Source organism: Pungitius pungitius, chromosome 3 (assembly GCF_949316345.1).
Source record: "Pungitius pungitius chromosome 3, fPunPun2.1, whole genome shotgun sequence".
Lineage (NCBI taxonomy): Eukaryota > Metazoa > Chordata > Actinopteri > Perciformes > Gasterosteidae > Pungitius > Pungitius pungitius.
The window spans coordinates 5,750,931-5,772,196 of record NC_084902.1 but is presented as its reverse complement, the minus strand read 5'-3'; the positions used below and the strand labels follow the sequence as shown (position 1 = coordinate 5,772,196).

Here is a 21,266-nt window from a genome sequence, read left to right as displayed (position 1 = left end):
CCTCTAAATACAGACTGAGACTCTGGAGTAATGGCGCCCAACACACCTACATATGTGTTGTGTGTGTGTGTGTGTGGGTACACAAACATGCACGTACAGACACGTTGCAGGAGGACCGGCTGTCTCTGCTCTCACCTTTGCTTCGGTCTGCTTTGGGGACTCTGTGATTTGCCCTCTGTTTTCCCAAGAAGGACAACGCGGATCCCAAAATAAGTCTCCACTACAAAAAGATGTCACTTCAAGAAAAAACACAGCTACCATTCAATGGTCAAATGTATGCAACATTTGGGCAACAGTAAAACTTGACAAAATGATGGATAATCATTTGGATTCCCAGAATGCACTTTTAGAATAACAAGCTCAAACCAATCAAAGTTCAAAAGAGCACGGCAGACTAAACGTTTGAAGTTGTTCTTGAGACGCTTAAGGAGTTTGGAATAAGTGGGATGATTGCTGCAATTCCCTCCACTGTATCCTTAGCTGTCTTTGTGAAACGTGGGAATTAAGACATGGACGTTTTAAAGTAACCACATTTTGATCACTAGCTTTCTATACTCTGGTCTGGATGACTAATCTTCTGAGACCTTTAGGTTCAATTTTAAAAAAGCGGTACATATCATTTCCAGAGCCTTTTCCCTCTTTTTTTTTGCACCAAAGTAATCATTTTGAAGACGTGTCTTCTACCGTCCAATCCATTTTGTGGTGTTGAACACTGTAGTTTAGAGATGAGTAAGTAATTTTAGAGAAAACTCAAATAAAAAGGATATCCTCATGTGGTATTCAGCATAGCAGAATGTCTTCTCGTATCAAAGTGCCAAGTCTTTAATCTTAAAGTTGCATAATACTAAATAATAAAACCTCCTGAAACAACAACACACCCCACAGCACCAACACGGCAAGATATAGTGATGGTGGCACACGTAAGCCATTTTCTTGCCGAGGCTTCAAAACAACCGTGTCACTACCTCGCCTGCAGTAACTCCCCTTTCCCGAAGTACCCGAAGGCACCGTCGAGAGGGGACCGCGCGCGGCCGGCGGCTCCACCTGCTGGTCGGTCCGATGACTGCAGCCAGGCGGAGCAACACATCCCTTCATTACCGACCCGTCCAGACCGGAGGAGGACAGAGAGGCGATCCGCGAAAAAGCGAACAGATGTGACCCGGACTGCGAGAACAAGAGAACAAGCCTTCAGTTTGCAGACGGAGAAGCTCTCTGATTCCGCTAGTATGTGGCAGCCCGCGTCGGAGCGATTGCAGGTGAGACCCCGAGATGCGCGTGAACGAACCGGCTATTGTCGACTGGGCCGGCGGTAAAAGGCACACGGTTACCGCCGACGGGGGACACACTCGCCGCGGATGCCGTGCAGCCACCGAGGTGTCGTGAGCGCCGTGTTTCGTTCGACTGTTTTTTTTTGGGGGGGGGGGGGGTCGTGAGAGGAAACCCCGTTCTTGGGTTAAAAAACAACCGTCGTTTTTCTTTTTGGCCGATCTGTCCCGTCTGTGTGGTTTAAATGCACCCGTTCACGTTACGCAAGCCGGGGGGTGTTCACAAGTGCAACAATGTGCATTTCTCTGCTCATCTACCGACGGGTGTTTCTTTTTAAAATGAACACAAAGCGCGTTCTTGCAGGGTTTAAACGGGCCTGTTTCATGCATGTTTTTTTTTTTACACGAACCGCGCGAGGCCCTCTTTCCTCCTGTTGTCACACCGGGATGCTTAATCTGCCGCTTTACTCTCTCTATTCCTGTGGGGAAACCACTCCATCATAAAGAGCAGCTCCCCGGCGGTAACAAATGGAGGAAAACCCACCCAACACAGTGAATGACACGTCGTATGATATCCAGAGGCCAGCCGTGCACCGTGCACGTCCCCTGCAGCCCGTAATGCTCCCCAGATGTGGGCCCGCGGATTGCCTGCCAAGTGAACTTGCACAATCCCTCATTTCTGCCCAGGCGTCAAGAAGATGGACTCCGATGCTCGCATGTGGGGTCGAGGGGCCGCCGTAAACGATCCCCTACACACACAAACACACACACACACACACACACACACACACACACACACACACACACACACACACACACACACACACACACACACACTCTCCTCCTTTTGCCGCCTTGCTTAGGTGCATGTGCTCAGTGCACGTCAAGTACAAGTGATGCATTCCAGTCGGTGCACTTTTGCCAACTAGTCCTCACTAAAAGGCCATCGCGAGGGGGGGGTTCCGAGGTGAACCTGTTATTTTTTATTCCCAGGTCTCAGTGTACGCACCCACAGCCGTGTGCATTAGAATCAATGTTTGTTTCTACACGCAAGGCATTTTATTGCCATGTTTAGGTCCACCGTTCGGATCCGCATTCTGTAAACGGCTGCACATAAAAGAGTAAGCAAAGCTCTTCTTCAAAGCGGCATTCTTGAAGATCAAGTTGGCTTTAGCACAAGGAGTGGGGGTCTCTGCCCGCCAGACCAGTTGGAGGGTCTCTGAAGTCTGAGGAAACAACATCAGCTTGGCCTTGGAGATGACGGAAAAACAAAAAAAAAGAGTTTGAGCGACATGGCATGGCATTTTTTGGTGTGGGGGGGGGGGGTTGATTTATGTATTATGAGGAATGCAGGATCCAGCTTTTTACAATTGCAGTACTTGCTGGAGGAAAAAATGTCTTGGCTCCCGCCGGTCTGCCTCCTGGACGCCAGACAGTTTCGCATCTTTCTGCAGACGTCCAAAGTATGAAATGCAGCCAGATGGATGACTTTTGAGATGAATTTGGATCATCAAAGTCTGCCCAGGTGGTTCTGTGTTCGTGCAGGAGCCCCTATGAAAGGTTCGTGCTCCACTGCCTCGATCAACTGGACGGGTAAACGTAAGGTTTGAGTTCAGCGAGAAGTGATTACAGAACGATAAATACCTGCCTGTTGCCTTCTTTGTAACCGTGGCAACGCTCATCCTATCGGCTGCCACCCTCAGCCTCATTTGGGTCATGAATGGTGCAGTTTTTTTTTCTTTCTGGGGCTGAAGATGGAGCCGATGTACAATGTACCAGTGTTTATTTTCTACTGTTTTGTTTTCATTCACGATGGCATTCGTCCATATTATTCTCACTTGTGCTGTCCTCTGTTGCCATAGCAACACCTGATGTCTTGCTGCATTTTTGTCTCACGCTCAGGCAGGGAAGAGGAGGATGACGGGGGGGGGGAAGTGTGTGTGTGTGTGTGTGTGGGGGGGGGGGGATGCAGGTCGTGGCTCGAGTTAGGCAACAGCAAGCGGCTTTTTATATCCCCAAACCCAAGTGTTGTAGAAACCAAAAGTGTGTGGTGCTGTTGCATCGTGGTTTTTATTCTCATCCTCTGACTGTTGGTCCACTTCCCCCTTCCATCCATCCTTCCTTCCTTCTTTCCTTCCTTCCTTCCTTCCTTCCTTTCGCTGACTGCATGCTTCATTCTGCTTCTTTTTTTTTCGGTGGTAGGGCCCTCGCCACAGATTGTGCAATACGCTGTCGTTTGGGCAAACAAACAAACGGATGGATGCGAGCAGGCAGGCCTTTGCTTGTGTGTCCCCTCGGTCCCTCCGGTCCCTCCGTCCGTCCGTCTGTCTCTTCGTCCGTCTGCGGCTGCTCTGTGGCCACGGATACGTTGTTGAGACTGTGGCAGAAGGAGCAGACCGGGACACATAGTTCCCATGGTTCCTTCAACACTAAAACAGCCCGTTTGTCGCCTAAAGGCTTTGGTCTCGGGTGGTGCGGGGACATGATCTCATGTTGGGTGGGCGTACGAGTGCGCCGGCGCCTCTCCGTGTCGAGTTTGCTCGGTCACCTGATGACGAGCGATAAGAGGGTTCGTCGGTGAGCACAACTTTTGAGGAGACCGTACACAGAAGGTATATAATAGAACATCTTTAAATTCAAATAGGGTTACTGTTTAAGCTCTTGCGATGGGTTCGTTGTGTACGTCACAGCTGTTGATGTTTGTACTTCTAGACAGAAATGGCCTCCCCCGGGGACAGAGGTTTGTGTCATTTTTAATACCCACTTCCTCTGACCGAACCAACCCACCAATCACAGCATCCCATCATTGACCTTCTCCCTCCCACGAGCTCCTTCAGACATATCTCCTCTCATAAACTGTCCCAGGATCAGAGGGGGAGGCAGTCATTCAGAATTATTAGGCGGATTTTGACCTCCGTCGTCCGCACAATTTCTAAACGTCAGTACTACTAAGGCTTGTGTTAAAAAATAAATAATTTAGTTTAAATAAAGTTTATTGCTGGTATTAGTCCTTTTTTTTTAGCAGATACATATTATATGAACCTTGAGATCCATTAAACTCAAATAAGTGAATTGTTGTTCTGGTTCTGTCGTTCTTTTTTTTTATTTTTATTGGGACTTCTTGGCTCAATAAAATCGCCTCGATCACATGGGAACAGGCAGCGATGAGTCAGAGTAGATGCTTTCAGAGTTACTAAATATGTGATGTATCTGAATATGACTGAATGTTGTGACGGTTAACTAGCTCACAAATGACCAAACAGTTGGAGTTTACAGCAAGTATAAATATGTAAAGAGTAGAAGTAATAAAACTTTGTATGACTATGCAGGATGTTTGTTTGTCATAATAAAAATCCCAGACTGTAGCTTTATCACCATGGTAACAAACTGCAAATCATAAGAAATGGTCTTGATAATCAAGATCATTATTCTACTCCAATTGGTTTCATTTACCAAACTCCCGGGAAAATAATTAAATATTTAAAATATAGAGGCTTTCACTAAAATCAAACATTTACATAGTGTGTGTGGAGATCAGGCCCCTAAATGTTTTTTTCAATCCTGAAAGGGGCCCATTATTTAATTATTTCTCGTGACGGCGGCTGCCGTTTAGCATCTAGGTCTGAAAGTGAAGAGCTCCAAACCGACTCCGTCCACCCGGCGCTGATGGTGGAGACGCGTCCAGGTCAGAAATAGAATCAATAGCGCCAGTAACTCCATGAGGAGACTGTTGGGACTTGAGAAATAAAAAAAAAACATTAAAATGCAGTGAAAATATTATCAATAGAATTCCTGCGTTACTCCAAAAGCTGCCCTTTCGCTTAAGCCTTTTGCTCCTTGGGGGGGGATGGGGGGGGGGGTGGCTGTACGAGTTGGGTGCCCCCCCCCCCCTCTCCGCAGGAATGTGAGCCGCTGTCAGGAAGCAGTAAAGTGCTGACGCGGGGGTCAGCGAGCGTTTACGCACATGTGGCTTTACTTTCACAGCCTCTTCCCCCCCCCCTTTTCTCCCTCTCTCCTTCATCTGCTCCATGTTTCTTCTCCTTATCTTCCTCTTTCCTGTCGACTCACCCCGCAGGTCTCTTTTTCTTTTCTCAACATGAAGGCCAAATTCCCCTTAAGTGTGTACGCACAATTTGAAAGGCTAAAATGATAATAACTGTTTTGTTTTGTTTCTAACGGGAAACCCGTATCGTCGTGATGTCGATGCCAGGGTGTTTTGCGGTCCGATGGTCGGTGGGTCACATGCTCTGACGAGGCAGAATACAGATGCAAGGAGACTAGACTACCGAGGAAGGCTTTGACAAGAGTTGAATATTGTTGCAGAAGAATGCAGCGAGGTCGAATATGGAGTCTGGACACCCAGTCGATTTAAGTCAATTTAATTAATTTCTTCTCGGCTTTGCCAAAACAAACCAACCCTGAAGATGGATGGAACCCTCTTTTGGCAGGATTGACTGTTGGAAATGTTGTTGTTACAAAAACCGACAGGTCCAATTTGGGAAAATAGCTCTAAAGTGCCAAAGAGGGGAAAAAAGTGAATGGAAGCATTTGTAGAAGTAAGAACTAATCTGTATTTAACAGTGGCCCCTCTAAGGCACATTCTCAGACCTAACACAAGACCAGATTAGCATCTTCTAATGCTATTATTTATTAAGTCTGTATGTAACAAAGTGGGACGTAGTACTGTTGTGAAACAAAGGGACTCTCGTACACACCAGAATGTTTAACAGTTTCACCATCTTGTTTCGGCTTCTTTTGCACGCTGGTAGCTTTTTACGAGCAGTAGCTGACTTCAGTACTTCGGGGAAAACCTTGTGAGTTAAATTCAACGCGGCGAACCGTATAGTTAAATACGTTTCACAGACTTGTACCGAGGCTGTTAAACTCGTGTTATTACCAAGAATATGTGATGAATCAGGCAGGTAACAAATTACTATCGTTGTTGCGATGTCGTGATGACTTTGAACCTTTTGGGGCACATGACAGAGCGCCACGCAGTATCAACGGCGTGCACTCCTGGACTCGAAAGTTCACTGACCAGCACGATACAGATGTTAAGCTGCAGTCGCACGGACCGATGTTTGCCTAAAGCACCGCGTGCGTCTTCTCTTTTCTCCATCAGCACTTTCAGACCATGCTGAAGACCAAGCTCAACGTGCTGACGCTGAGGAAGGAGCCGTTGCCCACGGTGATCTTCCACGAACCCGAGGCCATCGAGCTGTGCTCCACCACGCCGCTCACAAAGGGCAGGACCCATGCTGGATACAAGGTGAGGGGGGGTCACATGAATCCGATTATGCCCAAATCCAGCCCTGCTGCTGAACTGTAAATCCATAACAGCTTTGATGGAGCCATAATACCACTGTTGTTCCTTTTTACACACACACACACACACACACACACACACACACACACACACACACACACACACACACACACACACACACACACACACACACTCATGTCTAATTCATCAGCACACAGGAGTGATTTTGTTTTTGTGTGTTTGAACGACATCCCTTGTCAATTAATACAAAAGGTGTGTGCATGTGCTCTGGCACAGGGGCCTTAGTCCCGCCCCCTTCCTGGCTCTGCTAGGTGTCAGAAAACGTGTTGTGTCCAATGAGCTGTTCTGTTCCCCCGAGGTGCTGCAGATAAAAACACCAGCCAGGCTCCGCTGTCGCACACCACGCGCACAATCCAAAGCGACCGCGCCACCAATCCACTCGGGACGACTCCAAGTGACCGTGTGGGGTTTTTCCTCTGAGGGGTGGGGGGGGTTTGAGTGTTGCTCTTGGTCACTCGCGCCGCTGAGTCATCGTCTTCCCGAAATGTGAACATGAAGTGAAAGTCCTTACCGGCCGAGCGGGGAAGTTCGGTGTGCGAGGAGGAAGACGTTTTTTTTTTAAAATGGGAACTAATTCTGCGGTATTCTGAAATGAATACAGCACGCATGTGATGTCATCATGTGGGGAGAACTTAGAGATGCAAAAGAGGTGACCCGTCTGCTCTTCTAGCTCATCCTCATGTCTGCGCCGGACCTTGTCAAAGAATCCCCCATTTTTACTGCATCTCCCAACTCCAACCATAGACCCCTTCTGCCTGCCCGCTCCCCTCCTGGAGTCGCCGCTCTTTCCAGCATTTTGCCGAGAATGTCAAAGCCGTGGTTGCCATGGACACCACTTCAGCAATTCAGCAGAATGCCAGCCTCATGAAAAGAAAAAATTCATTTCCTTCATCTGTCTGCGGCCTCCCGAAAATGCAAGTGTGTCTGCCTCCTCGCCTGCATCTGTTGGCTTGTGTAACTTCCTGTCTGAGTCACTACCTGCCTGTCTGCATAACTGTCTGCCCACCTGTTTCGGCTCCTCCGCGCCTTGCTGTAAGCGAGCAAACGCTTGGAGGTCACATTTCGTTTTGAAGTGGAAGCGCGATACGCCGCACAGCGCGCAAGCCAACTACGGCCGTTGCAGCCGTAAAGATGAAAATTTAAAAACAACAGAAGCTCCTTTGCGTCAATTGATAAAAGCAAGGGAGAAAACGGACACAACTTCGGGTCTTTTTGCACCCCCTTCCTGCTCCCCTCTCCTTCATTCCCCCCCCCGGTTACAGGAAGGCAGCGCGGCTCGCTGAAGGCCGGCTGTCCCTCTGCCAAAGCTAACAGCTAGCAGGGATGAAAGGCCACCTCTCTCTGGCCCGGGCCGGCCCCGCTGCTGTCAAAGCGGTCCACTTCACATCCTTGCGGCCCTGCCAGCGCCACGGTCATACTTCACGAGCCGCGATGAAACGGCTCTGGAGTCGCAAACAACCGACTGACACCAACGCCGATGGTGTGAGATTCTCCCACACTGACGTCTTGAGCTAATCCCTCGGGCAGAGAGGCTCCTTGTCTCCCTGTACTTGGTAATCCGATGTCAGCCAGTGCCGTCTTCTCCATAGAACACAGGACAGGACGTACAGTGAAGACATTCGGATGATAAGCAGCAGGGTGAGGTGACCGGTACTCCCGCTTCTCTTATGAATGTGTTTTTTGTCTCCATGGGCTCTTTTTGTATGAGTCATTTTTCCCTTTTTGTGCGTTTCAAGGCCTTCTACGGGCGTTTTATAAAGCCTGAAGGATATGCGATAACGTAATAAGCACATGTCAAAGTGAATGAATGGATTTCTTTAATGAGAACTAGATGTGCTGTTGGAGCACAGTGTGGATCCAGGTTCAGGTCAACCAGTGTGTGATCCCCGTTGGCTCTGCTACCCGTCGGTGGAGGAGCCAGACTGGGCAGCAGTTCAGGGCATCCCCTCCGATCCAAATCACTGACCCAAGGCAGCGATTTGGCCTTCGGCGCTTTCGCTGTGGCCCCCGAGGTGGGACTCGGCTATTGGAACACGTTTTCCAGGAGTAGTTTCTTCTCTTTCTTTCTGATATGCAGTTTACAATCCGCCGGCTCCACTGAAACGCTCTGTGTTTGCACTGGTGGGCCTAGAACCCCGATGGCCTGCGGTCTCCGGTTGGAGTCTGTATGTGGGCTCCGCCTCCTACTACATCGCTGCAGTGTTGCACAAAAACGTTCTCTGTGCAGAGAAAATCTGGACTAGATGAACCACACACAACCTTCTCTGTAGGCGGATCCCGATGGGCCCGGTGCAGTTCCCCTGTACGCCTGTTTTTACTTACTTTGACTAAAAATAGGTCTTTAATTCCCCTTTTTTTTGCATTTGCACTGCAAATCTGTGTGTTTAGACTAATTTTATTGCCATCATTGGAGTAAAATCTGACCATAAGTATGGAAGGGGTTTGGAATGTCAAAGCGTCTTTCATATACACTGAGGCGCTTCTGTCCTGACTTACAGTGAAACACTCACTTGTAGTCTCACACACACACACACACACAGCATCGTCATCTCACAGCGCAACACAAACAGCTCTTGGGGGGGGGGGGGGGGGGAAAGGAGAAGAAAACCGTGGCAAGCGAAGCCAGCTGCAAGGTGCTGATTCAATACGTTTCAGAGGAATGTTAACAACCTCTTCAGGAATGCTGTATTCCCGAGCCGAGCGTTCTCAGTTATGTCGGGGGGGGGGGGACCCGGACACGGACACGGGGGGGGTCCAGAGGGGGAACACCAGGACGACCTTCACCTCTGGCGGTGGGAGTTGTTTTTCATCGACCAGAAGCCGCTGAATCACTTTTATATCGGGATCTGGGTCCGTCGGTGTCCTCTGATTGGATCCACTTCAGCGTGCGACAGAATCCAATCCAACGCATGAACGTTTTTTAGATTTTACCCCGCTGCACCTGCACACTAAATGTTAAGCTGCAGCCAGCTAACCCGAGCTAAAGGGCTGCAGCTTCGTATTTACTGTACCCACATGAGAGCGGTATCAATCTTATTATCTCGGTAAGAATGCGACATAAGAGGATTTTCTAATGCGCCCAACAACAATTGCTTTGGAAAATCAGCTTGCAAGCCTTGTGACTGCGTGAATGTTGATCCGCACTAACCCGCAGTACGGTTTGCTGTTTTTTCCTCTCTTGCCGGAATTATCCAGAAGGTTGACTTTCTGGGTGTGCTGATAATACCTGGTATTTTTTCCTACTTTTGGCAAACTTCCACATAAAAGTCCCATGTTCTTTCCAAATAGTCTTCCATTTAGTCATGAACAAAAACACCGTATTTTCCCACTGACATCTCATCTCGTGCCATTTGGGAGGGAACAAACTTTTACTGTTTGGAACAAAGTGCATCCGTGAGGAGGCAAACAGACACAGACCGAGAGATAGGCTGTTTGTTTTGTCTGCGCCCCACTGGCTCCTTGGACGGGGCCTCTGGGAAAAGTGCCTGACGCCGAATCAACTGGTTCCAGAAATCTAGCCGACTGTTTTTTTTTTGTTTTTTTTTTCTACCTTCACATCACAGTCTGTTCCCAGATCTGATCCAACAGGAGCAAACTGCTTCCCTCAACAAGTGCCTCCTTGTTCCGCTCTCAGTCCCTCTTCCTGTCATCTCGGCCCCTTTCTTCTTCTTCTTCTTGTTTATCCTCTGTGTTCCCAAAGCCTCTCCGTGGGGTCAGGTATCTTCTCATAGATTCCTCTCTCTTCCTCCTCCTTTTTCCCCATACTTCCTCCTCTTTTATTTCCAGCCCCCTCCTTTTTCTCTGCTGATAGCTGAACCAGCTGTGGCTGCAGCAGCGCAGCTGCGCAGGCTCTGCACCTCCCGCACACGCATGTCTCCAACGACACAGACATGCACTCGGACACTGTGTGTGTGTGTGTGTGTGTGTGTGTGTGTGTGTGTGTGTGTGTGTGTGTGTGAGAGGACCAGGATGTCCGCTTGCTGGGCTGCGGATGTTTTCTCTGACTCCCTCTGTGTGTCCCGTCACTTTCTTCTCTCCTCCTTTTGCGTTCTGTGGCTTTCTGAATCTACTTTGCCGTCCGTCTGGCCACAACAACGACTTTCTCTCTGCGGCATTGCTGGGTTTGAGTCCTGTAACTCATCAAAAAAAATAGTAAACATTAAACGCCGTTTGCCTCATTTAGAAAAAATAAAAAGTGTTACTGGCCCGTGCTTAAAAGCGTTGGTGGCAGAGGGAGAGTGTTGGCCGGGATGTGCTATTGTATATGTTTTTAATGGCTAACAGTTGCATTTCTTTGCACGGCAGAGAGAACTTAATAATAAAGCCTGGATTGAACATATTTGCACAACCTCTTTGATGGTTTTTATACACGCGTCTTCTACAGATGACTTTTTCTTGTCTCCCGGCGAAATCAGGCCTTCTCTACTTGTAAACGCCCCAAGGACCGGTTTTGAAGTTCTGAGCAACTGGACCACAAAGGGGTTGTTTTTCTCTGTCAGGTTGTGATGTTTTATAAGACCTGTGAAGATGAGAAAGAGGTGATCGAAGTAGCAGCGCTGCCACTAGTGAGCTAATCTGTTAGCATGTTCACCATATGGACCACACAGCCCTTTGCTGATGCTGAACAGGATTCTTTTTTTTTAATGTTACACTTTTCGGGGTCATTTGGGAATCTTGAGAGATGCTGGTAGGCGGACCAGGCTGAACCAGGCTGAACCAGGCTGGACCAGGCTGGACCAGGCTCGCTGTGTCCCTTGTTTTCAGTCCATATTCCTTTTTAACCAGCAGCGTAGCGTCCTACGTGGAGCCGGCAGACATTTGAATAGTTTCAATCTCCTCGTCTACAGAAAGGAGGCAAATAAGCTTCTCCCAAAATTCTTCCAACAGTCTTTCAACTGCTTACAGGACACAGAAGCCAGTTACCACGGCTACCAAGGACTGGTGTATCTAGGACTTTAGCTTGCAGGTCGCAGAGTTCCCCTTCGTAGAAGAGGGAATAGAATAGGAATATGTTGCATAAACTCGGTAATGGTGGCCACATGTCTCACCACACATGCAAATGTTTAACCAAGCTCCTCCCCGGCTCTCATTCACAAACACTTGCATTCCGTTTCTTTGTTTTTGTCTATTTCCTCCAAAGCAGGTACAGACACACACACACACACACACACACAGTTTATTGTCTCAGCACTAATCCAGTGGATCGTTTCAATTTCACCCTCCCTGCTGTTTTCCTGTCAGCTTTCTTCCATTTCACTTGGAGCCTTCCCGGCGGCCTCGCCAGGCCGTCATTCCTGTAACTGATCTCGACTTCCGTCAGAGCTCTGCTTCATGTGGAATTCATATTTTCTGTTGGTCGGTGTTAAAAATTACAATGCAAAACCGTCAGGCTGTAGGAAGGGAAGTGAGCAGAGGTGAGGTGATAGAGGTGATACGAAGTGAGTGAGAGAGAGAGAGAGAGAGAGAGAGAAGACATTCAGAGATGGGGGGGCGGGGGGGGGAGAAGAGAGACACATTGAGAGTTAAAACAAAAAGGGGGAGGGACGGGACTGTAGATGTCTGGGGTGATTTTTCTGGAGCCGTTTGTCAGCGGGCCACCGGAGCAGAGAACAATGGACTCTGGCTCAGCTCTGCACCGCCCGTTTAGTCCAAACTGAACCCGGGGCTCCTCTCTCTCTCTCTCTCTCTCTCTCTCTCTCTCTCTCTCCCCCGCCTGCAGAACTTCACGTTGATTCGAGACCTTGAGGCAGCGTGTCACCTTCACTGTTTGAAAACCAGAACCCGTGGTTTGCACGTTTACGCACCGCAGCTGCTGAGCCCGTCGACTCACTGGCGTGAGGCGGTTCACATGTGATCCCTTTGAGGCCCTGCAGCAGCGTCCTTTCTGCTGTGATATGAGTGGCCGTATATCTCCCTGGATTCTTCCTGTAATGTTTTCCAGAATGTTTTTTCTGAAGGACAGGCTCGGGCTGTAACCGTGGTTTTCACCGGTTTTATTCTGCCACCGTGTTTGGTTTCAAGTCTCAACCTTTTTCGTTTGAGAAAGAACGTTTTCTTGATTTAGTACTGATTTTTGGAGGTTCTGTTCCCATATGCATTCCCAGCAAATACGATTTTTGGTCACACCGCCACAAAATCCTCCATGAGAGGTGCTGGGTCAGCGGATCTCTTATCATTCCTCAGCTTATGAATGTGTGTATTTCAATGACAGCTGTCTAGTTTTACAGCACTTTCCCTCTTCACTGCTGTCTCCTGTGGAGTTTGTTTAGCATAATTATGTAGTGTATTATTCTAGCACTGGTATTTCTGCCTACGGCCATGACGGTTTCACTGTTTCACATGGGTTGGACTGACAGCAAGACACCACCGCACCAAAACTACAACCGTGAGCCACAGCTGTTATTTGCGCCAAATATGATTTGCACATTAAAACAAACATGGATACATATTTCTGAGATTATGGCCCTGTACTGTGTCTCTGACGCCATTTTAGTGCGTCTGTGCACATAAATGCTAAACCTTCAGATGTCCTTCTCTGGAGAGGCCAGTACTGTTGAAATGTCTCACTCAAATACTTAAACCCCAAAACGGTCCGGTCCAGTGATTTTAGTGGTATATGTTTTTTCAGCCTTTTATTTGTATTTCTATTCTGTCCTTCATGTTTCTGCTGAGGCAATGTTACAGTTTCCTCCTCAGCTGACTGTTTCCACTTGGAGGACACAAACTCTAAATGTTTGCTTAGTCTGGTGTCCTTTTCTATTTTAAAACTGTGCAAACGTGCCAAATATGTGTGTGTGTGTGTGTGTTATGTTCTTGAGTTTTTTTGGACTCAACCAAAACCACGACCATTCTTGACCCTCTCAACTAGGCCCGTCTTTTCTTAATTTTTACTCTTTTTTTTTTATACCCCTTCAGTTCAGATACCGAGCTGCTGCAACCTCTCACCTGGGCTCTCTTTGTGAACATAGTTTATTTAACACGGCGCATTAACTAGATCACTTCCCAATCCTGTAACACCAGAGACGACGGAGCAGACACGCGCAGGTCGAGAGAAAACAAGTACCGGCTGCTGTGAGAGAATGAAACCCGCCATCCAACCAGGAAGCAAGCGAGCAATCAGACTGCAGCTCAAACAAGTAACCCCATATCCAAATAGAAGGGACAGAAAGACGAAGTGCACAATGACCCTTTTATTGCCGCTCGACACACAGACTGCGCGGCGGTGGGTTTATCTTGGCGCGGCCTTTTGGATCTGTTTGGCCCGCTGAGCGAGTGACCGCCTTCTGGCTGCGAGACGGTGTCACTGCGGTCGACCAGCAAACCGGAGCGCCCCCCCCCCCCCCCGCCGCTCCTGCAGACCTGTGGCACTCTGCTGAATGATGGATCGTTTACCTCTAATGAAAACAAGGCTCTGAGGCCGCTGTGTTCACCCCCCCCCCCCCCCCCTTACCCCCCATGGATCGCTTATTGTTGCTTATTAGGAACTTGTCATGTTGCGCTGTAATCAGGGTCTAACAGGAACTGATCCATCTTAGCTGCAGCTTTCTGATGCTTTTTTCTTCATACATGATTCATGATAAAAGCCCCTCAACCAACTTTTAGATGGAAAAGTCAATTGTCAAAGTTGAAAAGTGGAAGTGCGCATTACTTTACAAAATATGCTGGCAAGGCACTTACTTCCTTTTCAGGGCATCCGTTCCAAAGATATGGGTTCTCGCCTTCATGTTTTTTTTTTCAGTTTACTGGTAAATGCCACACCTGCCCTATATAGGCCTCTCTGTTCCACTTGCATGTCAAACTCAGCAGAGAATGAGCGCAGGTGGACCTAATGGTGGCAGACTAAACATCAGCTGTGAAAGAAGAGGTTCGTTCGACCACTAGTGGATTAAAACGGCACCAGGACACCGGCTCTATAAAATGTTGTGATGCCTGGTACTGGTTTATCTGCTCAGTCAACCTTTGCTGTTGTCAAAAAAGAAAAATGGTCAAAAAACTCAAGAGTCAAAAATTATTGGGAAAACTTGATAGTGGCTCTAAATTAAAATATGTACAACGGGACGTGAGTGAACAGGGTCTCGTCTTCTATCCCCCCACAGGTGGCCTACCTGGGCAAAGTGAGGATCTCCGGCACCCAGTTCCTGTCGGGCTGCACCGAGGCTGCGGTGGTGGGCCTGGTGGACGGGCGCGCCCTCGCCCAGCAGCAGGGCGCCGCCCCCGGCGCGACCTCCCTGCTGGAGATCCGTCCCTTCCAGGTGCGTCTTCACCACCTGGACGGGCACGCCGGGGCCTCGGTAACCATGGACACCTACCAGGTGGCGCGGATCGCCTACTGCACGGCGGACCACAGCGCGAGGCCCAACGTGTTCGCCTGGATCTACCGCGAGATCAACGACGACCTGTCCTTCCAGATGGACTGCCACGCCGTCGAGTGCGAGAGCAAGCTGGAGGCCAAGAAGCTGGCGCACTCCATGATGGAGGCTTTCCGCAAGACTTTCCACAGCATGCGCAGCGACGGCCGCATCCACAAGAGCGGCTCGTCGGACGACTTCGCCGAGGACTCGTCCACCGCCGAGGACACGACCCCGGACGACGGCTGAACTGAACTCCCCCCCCCCCCCCCCCCACCCCCGACGCCCCCGTCCCCGAACGGGGGGGCGATGGGTTTACCGGAAGGATGGACAGATTAACCTGCTCTCTCTCTCTCTCTCTCTCTCATTCTCCCCTCTGCGATCCTCCCTGTTACCAATTTGGAACAAAATGAACTGACCCTGTGACCCCCCCGACCCCCCCGCCAGTATGACGAAGTCGTTTTTAAATACTGTGACGGGAGTTCCAAAAGACCAACATTCACATACAGGGATATCAAAGTGCTGCCACTTTAAAAAAAAAATGGCCCTCAAATGGCCCTCAAAGGCCCACAGGGTGCTTTCAAGCACCTGCGTATCCGCCCCCAACAGATCGACCCCACATTTCCACCTTCATCTTCAACCACTGTGTCACCCCGGCTCCCAGCAGAGACTCTTGTTTGTGGCTCCGAAGCCTTTGGCGCGGCAGACAAACCGAGTTCAGTCCCAGCTCGTGAAAACCCAGCGCTACTCTTGCCATGTAGGGACCCGGCACAAAGAAGGCCTGTGACTTATTTTTTCGGGTCCCGACCCCAGAGTGTATGAGACTGTTGGAGCACATGAATTCTTTTTAGATGTTTTAATTATGTGGATCTCTGTTACAATGCCTTTTTGACCTCGGTAACGGGCAAATGAGGATGTGAAAGAAAAGCTAAGCCTTTAAGCACTATTCATATCATCACTGCGGTACCTTAGTCCGACCCTGAAATTACTGTTACACACACGTAGACTACGGAGCCAGAGCTTCTAGCGCTGCCTCCGTTTTTTAACAGCTACTTTGATGTTCAGAGTATTCGTGCGGCGCCTCTGGAGAATGTAGGTGCTACGTAGATGTTACGTTTTAGAAGTTCTCACCCTGTCTGCGACACCTTAATCATCCACTTCTGTTTTGAATATACCAAAATTCAGGCTGGATTTTGCCTGTCAGATTATGTGCCTCACTTTCCTCTCACATTAGTTTGGTCTCTTACCCGGGTCCCTGTGTGTATGTGCGGGCCAACCCTTTTTTCTGTGTGTGTGTGTGTGTGTGTGTGTGTGTGTGTGTGTGTGTGATTGCTTACTTGTGTATATGATTGTACACATGAGTGCTGTTGAAGATGAGATGAGACGTGAGTGAACGAGAACAAGGTGAGGGAGTAGGAAGAGTATTGAATGATTAGCTGGAGTTGTTCTCATCGCCCCGGAAGCATCCGTCTTTGATGCTTGAGGTGGGGGGGGGGGGGGGGGCGTTTTAACACCACGACACGGTACTGTGACCATTTGCCACGTTTTCTTACTCGTATTCTCTTGCGAAACGGGAGAGACACGAGAGTCTGAATGTGCCAGTCGCTTGAGGAAGCAGGACACTTAAAACACACCCGAGTCCCGAGTTAACGGGCCGACGCCTCCTGGGCCGAGTCCGACGCCTCGCCCCCATCGGCGGGTGACCGATTCCCCTCCTGCGCCGCGGCCCTGCATCGAGGCCGAAACGCATCAGAGCGCCACGCTTCTTCTCTTTTTTTTCTTTTTTTTTCAAACTGGACTGCATTGAACGGACTCGGCGCTGCCAGTGAGGAGAGGTCCTCGGTCCGTAACCTAAAAAAGAACGATGGGGTGGCTCTGGTCGGCACACACTCAAATATATACACCAACATACAATTATACGTCATGTACACACACATTGTATTTGAGTATTACTCAATAAGCTTATGTAAATACAAATGTATCACTCTCCAAATATTACAGCATACATGTTGATAGCTATTTTAAATGATACAAAGTGTTGAGAAACCATCATACGATACAGAAACGATGTAATGAAGCCTACTGTGAATAATAATTGGAGAGCCTGATAGCTGTGTGTGTGTGGGTGTGTGTGTGTGTGTGTGTGTGCGGGTGTGTGGAAGTGATTGTATGTGTTGGGATGAGTGCTGAGGGGGGGTGGACGTGTGTGTGGGGGGGGGGGGGGGGAAGAGAGTGTTTATAAAGCTGTAGATTACTGTGTCATGTCTGTCTGAAAGCTCAGACGCGCTTTAAATGTTTGAAAAGTGTTACCTTAAGTGTTTTCTATACAGTGTTTGCAAAGATCAAGAAACAATTGCATATAAAGTATTTACCAAGACCAAGCGCTGGATGGTGTGGTCTGTTTCTTCTCTCATACCCACGTCTGATGTCTCCGTCTCCACAGATCCCGGCAAAAAAAAAAAAAAAAGACGTTTTTTTTCTTCTTTAAGACCTGCGTGAGTTGAACTTTGTGTGTTGGTGCTGCGGCTGCATGCATGTGGGAGGATAAATACAAAGCATGTTCAGTTTCACTACAAACCGAGCGAGTAACCAGATGATGCTCTTGTGCCAGGACATATGTAAAGCATAACCAGGCGGCCCTACACACACACACACACACACACGCGTTCCAACAAACTGCAATGTGACTGTTGTGAAATTATTATGAAATTATTCAAGGTATAAAACTGTTTAGATGTGCTTACGAAATGTTTGGGTGTGATTTTCGTGGTCTCTTTTTAAGGGGATTGTGGAGGTCAAAGTGCTGACGGGGCACAAATATCGTGACCGTTTTGGATCATCTTCTCCCTCCTGCTACCATCACTCCTCCACTGTGTGTGTGTGTGTGTGTGTGTGTGTGTGGGCGCAATTTCCCGGAGCAAACTCCTAAACTCAAGTTTATGGTGTTTCCACGCTCATTTCAGGTTTATGTGTGACACTGTCTCTGTGCGTCCTCCGAGGGAGGTTTTACTCTCCCATTCCTCCCATTCCTCTGTTCTCTCGAATCTTTTCTTTTATTGCGTTGTTGTGCTCCGGCCTGCCGTCTGCCAGAATGCGGCGGCCCTTGTCTCTTCAAAGTGCCCACATCAATAACCGGATAACTAGCTGCTCTCTGCTTGTGTGGCTGGCGATCATTTTGCAGCTTAAGAGCTGGAGAGAATTGGAGGCAAAATGGATGCTGTGCAGAATGTTAATGTGTGTTGAATGAGAACACTGCCTCCCTCTGGCAAGAAGAGCTACAGCCTCTTGCTTTGATGTCCTCTCTTCTTTTTTTTTTTTTCCTCCCTAAAGAGGCCTTTTCATGTTGTCATAAACAGTCTAACTCCTCATGATGAGAATCATTACTTTGAGAATGGCAGGAGGGAAGCAGATTGTTTTTGCTGCCGTGACTGGCTTGTTTGGGTTAAAAAGGAAAGCGTAACAGAAGGCGATGCACCACGTGGACGTTGATGAGCAGCAGGCAGACATTTCCTACTTTTTGCTAAGTGGTTTTCATTAAACGGGCTCTAAAGTCGCAAAGCAATATGCCAACAAGGCCTTCCTGCCCCCGTCTCTCTGTACACGTTCGCTCTCCGCTGTGCTCTTGTGTCTGACCCACTTCCACAAGCGAACCGGAACAGAGGGGCCCTGTGGGGCCCACAAAGAGAACCCCCCCCCCCCCCCCCCCCCCCCCACCATCAGCCCGGCGTCGGGTCAGTCAGTCGGCTCACAATACAAACTCTGTTAGCGCTCCAGCTGGCCGCTCGTCCTCCTGCAAGTCCCCCCCCCCCCCCCTCACCTACCTGTCTACCCACCAGCCCTCGAAGGCCCAAACCCGGGCCGGGTTCGAGGAGCGGTGCCAACGCCGTTGGTCCGATCCGATCCTCCTCCCCGGGCCCCTCGGAGAGAACACTGTCAACATGTGTACGGAGGAGATGCGTGAAATGGACCAGGACCTGCACACATTCTTTCCACTTCTGGCTCGACTGAAATAGCACATTTTACACATGTGGTTGTTCACCGTGGTGAAATACTACTTCTTGAATGTTTTAAAGCGCGTATTACGTTGTAACCATAGCTATTGAGCAGAAGCCAGACAGACACGTTAGTGGTCTAAAATACGATGATTGTAACATTGCTAATTGTGTACTGCAGGACCCAAAGCACACTTCACTTCTGTCTTCAATCATTTGACTTTGTCCACTTTGAATTTTGGTGGAAACCCCTTTTTTCTATTTACGTGCAAGAAAGGACAAATTTAGAAATGATACAGAAATAAATGTTTCTACTTGGCCAATAGTTTCATAATATATTTGTTGGTTTTCTGAAAATAACCATATAGGTAGTTTGAAAAATATGGATTTCCATGAAATATATGCTTTTAAACCACAAAAATATTCCTTCATTAATTCATTGTTTTGAACTGTTTGTCAAAGTTCAACATGAAAACCTTGCAGAAAACGATTAGGAAAATACAGACATGCAAAATAAAGTGTTAAATATGAAGAAAAAAAACTAGATCTAAATCTAAAGAGCGAAATGCAATTCATCTCCCAGACCCAGAAAAAGAGGATATTGGAATATTCCAACAAACTATTTCCCCTGGTCATGTCCAGATCCCCTAAAACCTTCTTACGATTTAAGATTCCTGTCAAATTGAAATGTGGACTGGAGTGAGGGGGGGAAAAAGGAGGGCAGGAGGCTCAAAGAAGACTCCAGACTCTGAGTTAAGCAAGGCCCACAGGGATCCAGTGCACGTCACTGCTGTAATATACTTACAGATGAAATGCCGGCCCTGAATCCCTGGGGGACGGGACACGTCTGGCCCGAGATCCAAGATGAGCCGCTGGGTCAGGAAGGAGGGATAAAAGTCTGAGGAAACACTAAGCTCAAACAGAGCCTGGAGACCAAATGTCAGCGGCTCTGTCTGTGAAGTCCCACCCGCCGCGGCTCCGATAGCACTCAGAGTTTGCTGTTTGCACTCCTGTCCCTGAGTTTAATACGCAAAAGACAGTAGAACATGTGACTGCGTGTGACAGTTTCATCTATTAAAGCTATATCCTCAAAATAACAAATGTATGTTTCAGATATGGAGCTGAAATAATGATGCGCTAAGCAGAAAAGTTGCGAAAATGGCATTAGCACACATTAATGGAAGGTTATTTGACAGAAAACAACTCCAAAAATGCATATAAAGCCGCATCAGCACGAAGAAACAGGGGAAATCATCTAGCTTTGCTTATTCCGAAGGTACCTGCAGCTCTCCTGAGCTCTCTGATCCAAATAAAAGTGTACTTTTTAAAAAACGTACATGTCTTGGTCGAACTGGGGGTTACATCTAACTGTGTCTTGTGTTTGTGAGGTAACCTGTGCTAGGTCCATGCTAAGCTAAGTGGCGGTGGCTACATAGTCAGCCCACATACACACACACTTAGTGTGATATGGATCTTTGATTCTAAATCCCGGAAAGAAAGAGAATAATAATCTTTCTATAAATCTGAATACGTCTTTGCAAATTTCATCCTTGGAGGGTAAATTGCACTATTTTGCTAAACTGAACTAATCCATTTAAATCAATCCATCCCACTCTTGTTATATGGGCAGCAGACACTGTTAGGTGGAGCAGTGACAGGGCACGGACGCTAGAAGAGGGTTAGAAGAAAGGAATGCATGTTTTGGGGGGGGTAGGGGGGGGAATAAGTGACAGCAGCAAAGGCACGGCTCATCTGGACCGACATCTTGCTCCCAGATGTTGAGTTTAGTAATCCAGCTGTGTCGCATCCTGCTGGCTGGGCCAAAATAACATCTCAGAAAATAAACAACTGACCAAACTGTCTCATGGGTTGGCAGTGAGGTCAACGACATAAATAGAAAGATGCCTGAAAAGAAAGGCGAAAAAAAAACAACCTTTTCCCTAAATAATCTGACAAAAACACCTCCAGCTGTTGTTCTTTCTTTGTCCACTTGGTGTCATCATGGCTCAACCATATCTTTTCATGCTGTCTGAAGAGGGATTGACCTCAATAAAATTGATGTAATGGAGGTGATTATAAGGATACTGTTTCCACATACCATCATTATGCCTTTATGAATTAGTTGCTGAATCTATTATAGTTGGCAACTGAACCTATAATGTGAAGAACCGTATGTATTTATATCGCTACCAATGTAAAACAGTGATGAATTGGATGAAAACAGCTGAACATTTATTTTTTCCCCCCAATCTCCGTACTACATTGTGACTCCAAAGGGGTACATTTCAAAATGAAATTGCTGAGATAAGACATA

General features: G+C 48.0%; 1 protein-coding gene across 1 annotated transcript; it reads left to right on the top strand.

Annotated features, from left to right (window-relative positions):
* Positions 1–1,064: 1,064 nt before the first annotated feature.
* On the top strand, positions 1,065–17,168 carry pid1 (phosphotyrosine interaction domain containing 1). The gene is made up of 3 exons (XM_037466770.2): positions 1,065–1,256; positions 6,388–6,534; positions 14,709–17,168. The coding sequence occupies exons 1-3, from the start codon at positions 1,227–1,229 to the stop codon at positions 15,207–15,209; spliced, it is 678 nt and encodes a 225-aa protein (XP_037322667.1). The 5' UTR covers positions 1,065–1,226; the 3' UTR covers positions 15,210–17,168.
* Positions 17,169–21,266: the final 4,098 nt, after the last annotated feature.

Bases quoted from the DNA above. Each gene is read 5' to 3' on its own strand.
- pid1 (XM_037466770.2), top strand. From the start codon at position 1,227: ATGTGGCAGCCCGCGTCGGAGCGATTGCAG. The intron at 1,257-6,387 runs GTGAGACCCCGA...TTTCTCCATCAG, and splicing joins CCGCGTCGGAGCGATTGCAG to CACTTTCAGACCATGCTGAA. The intron at 6,535-14,708 runs GTGAGGGGGGGT...ATCCCCCCACAG, and splicing joins GGACCCATGCTGGATACAAG to GTGGCCTACCTGGGCAAAGT.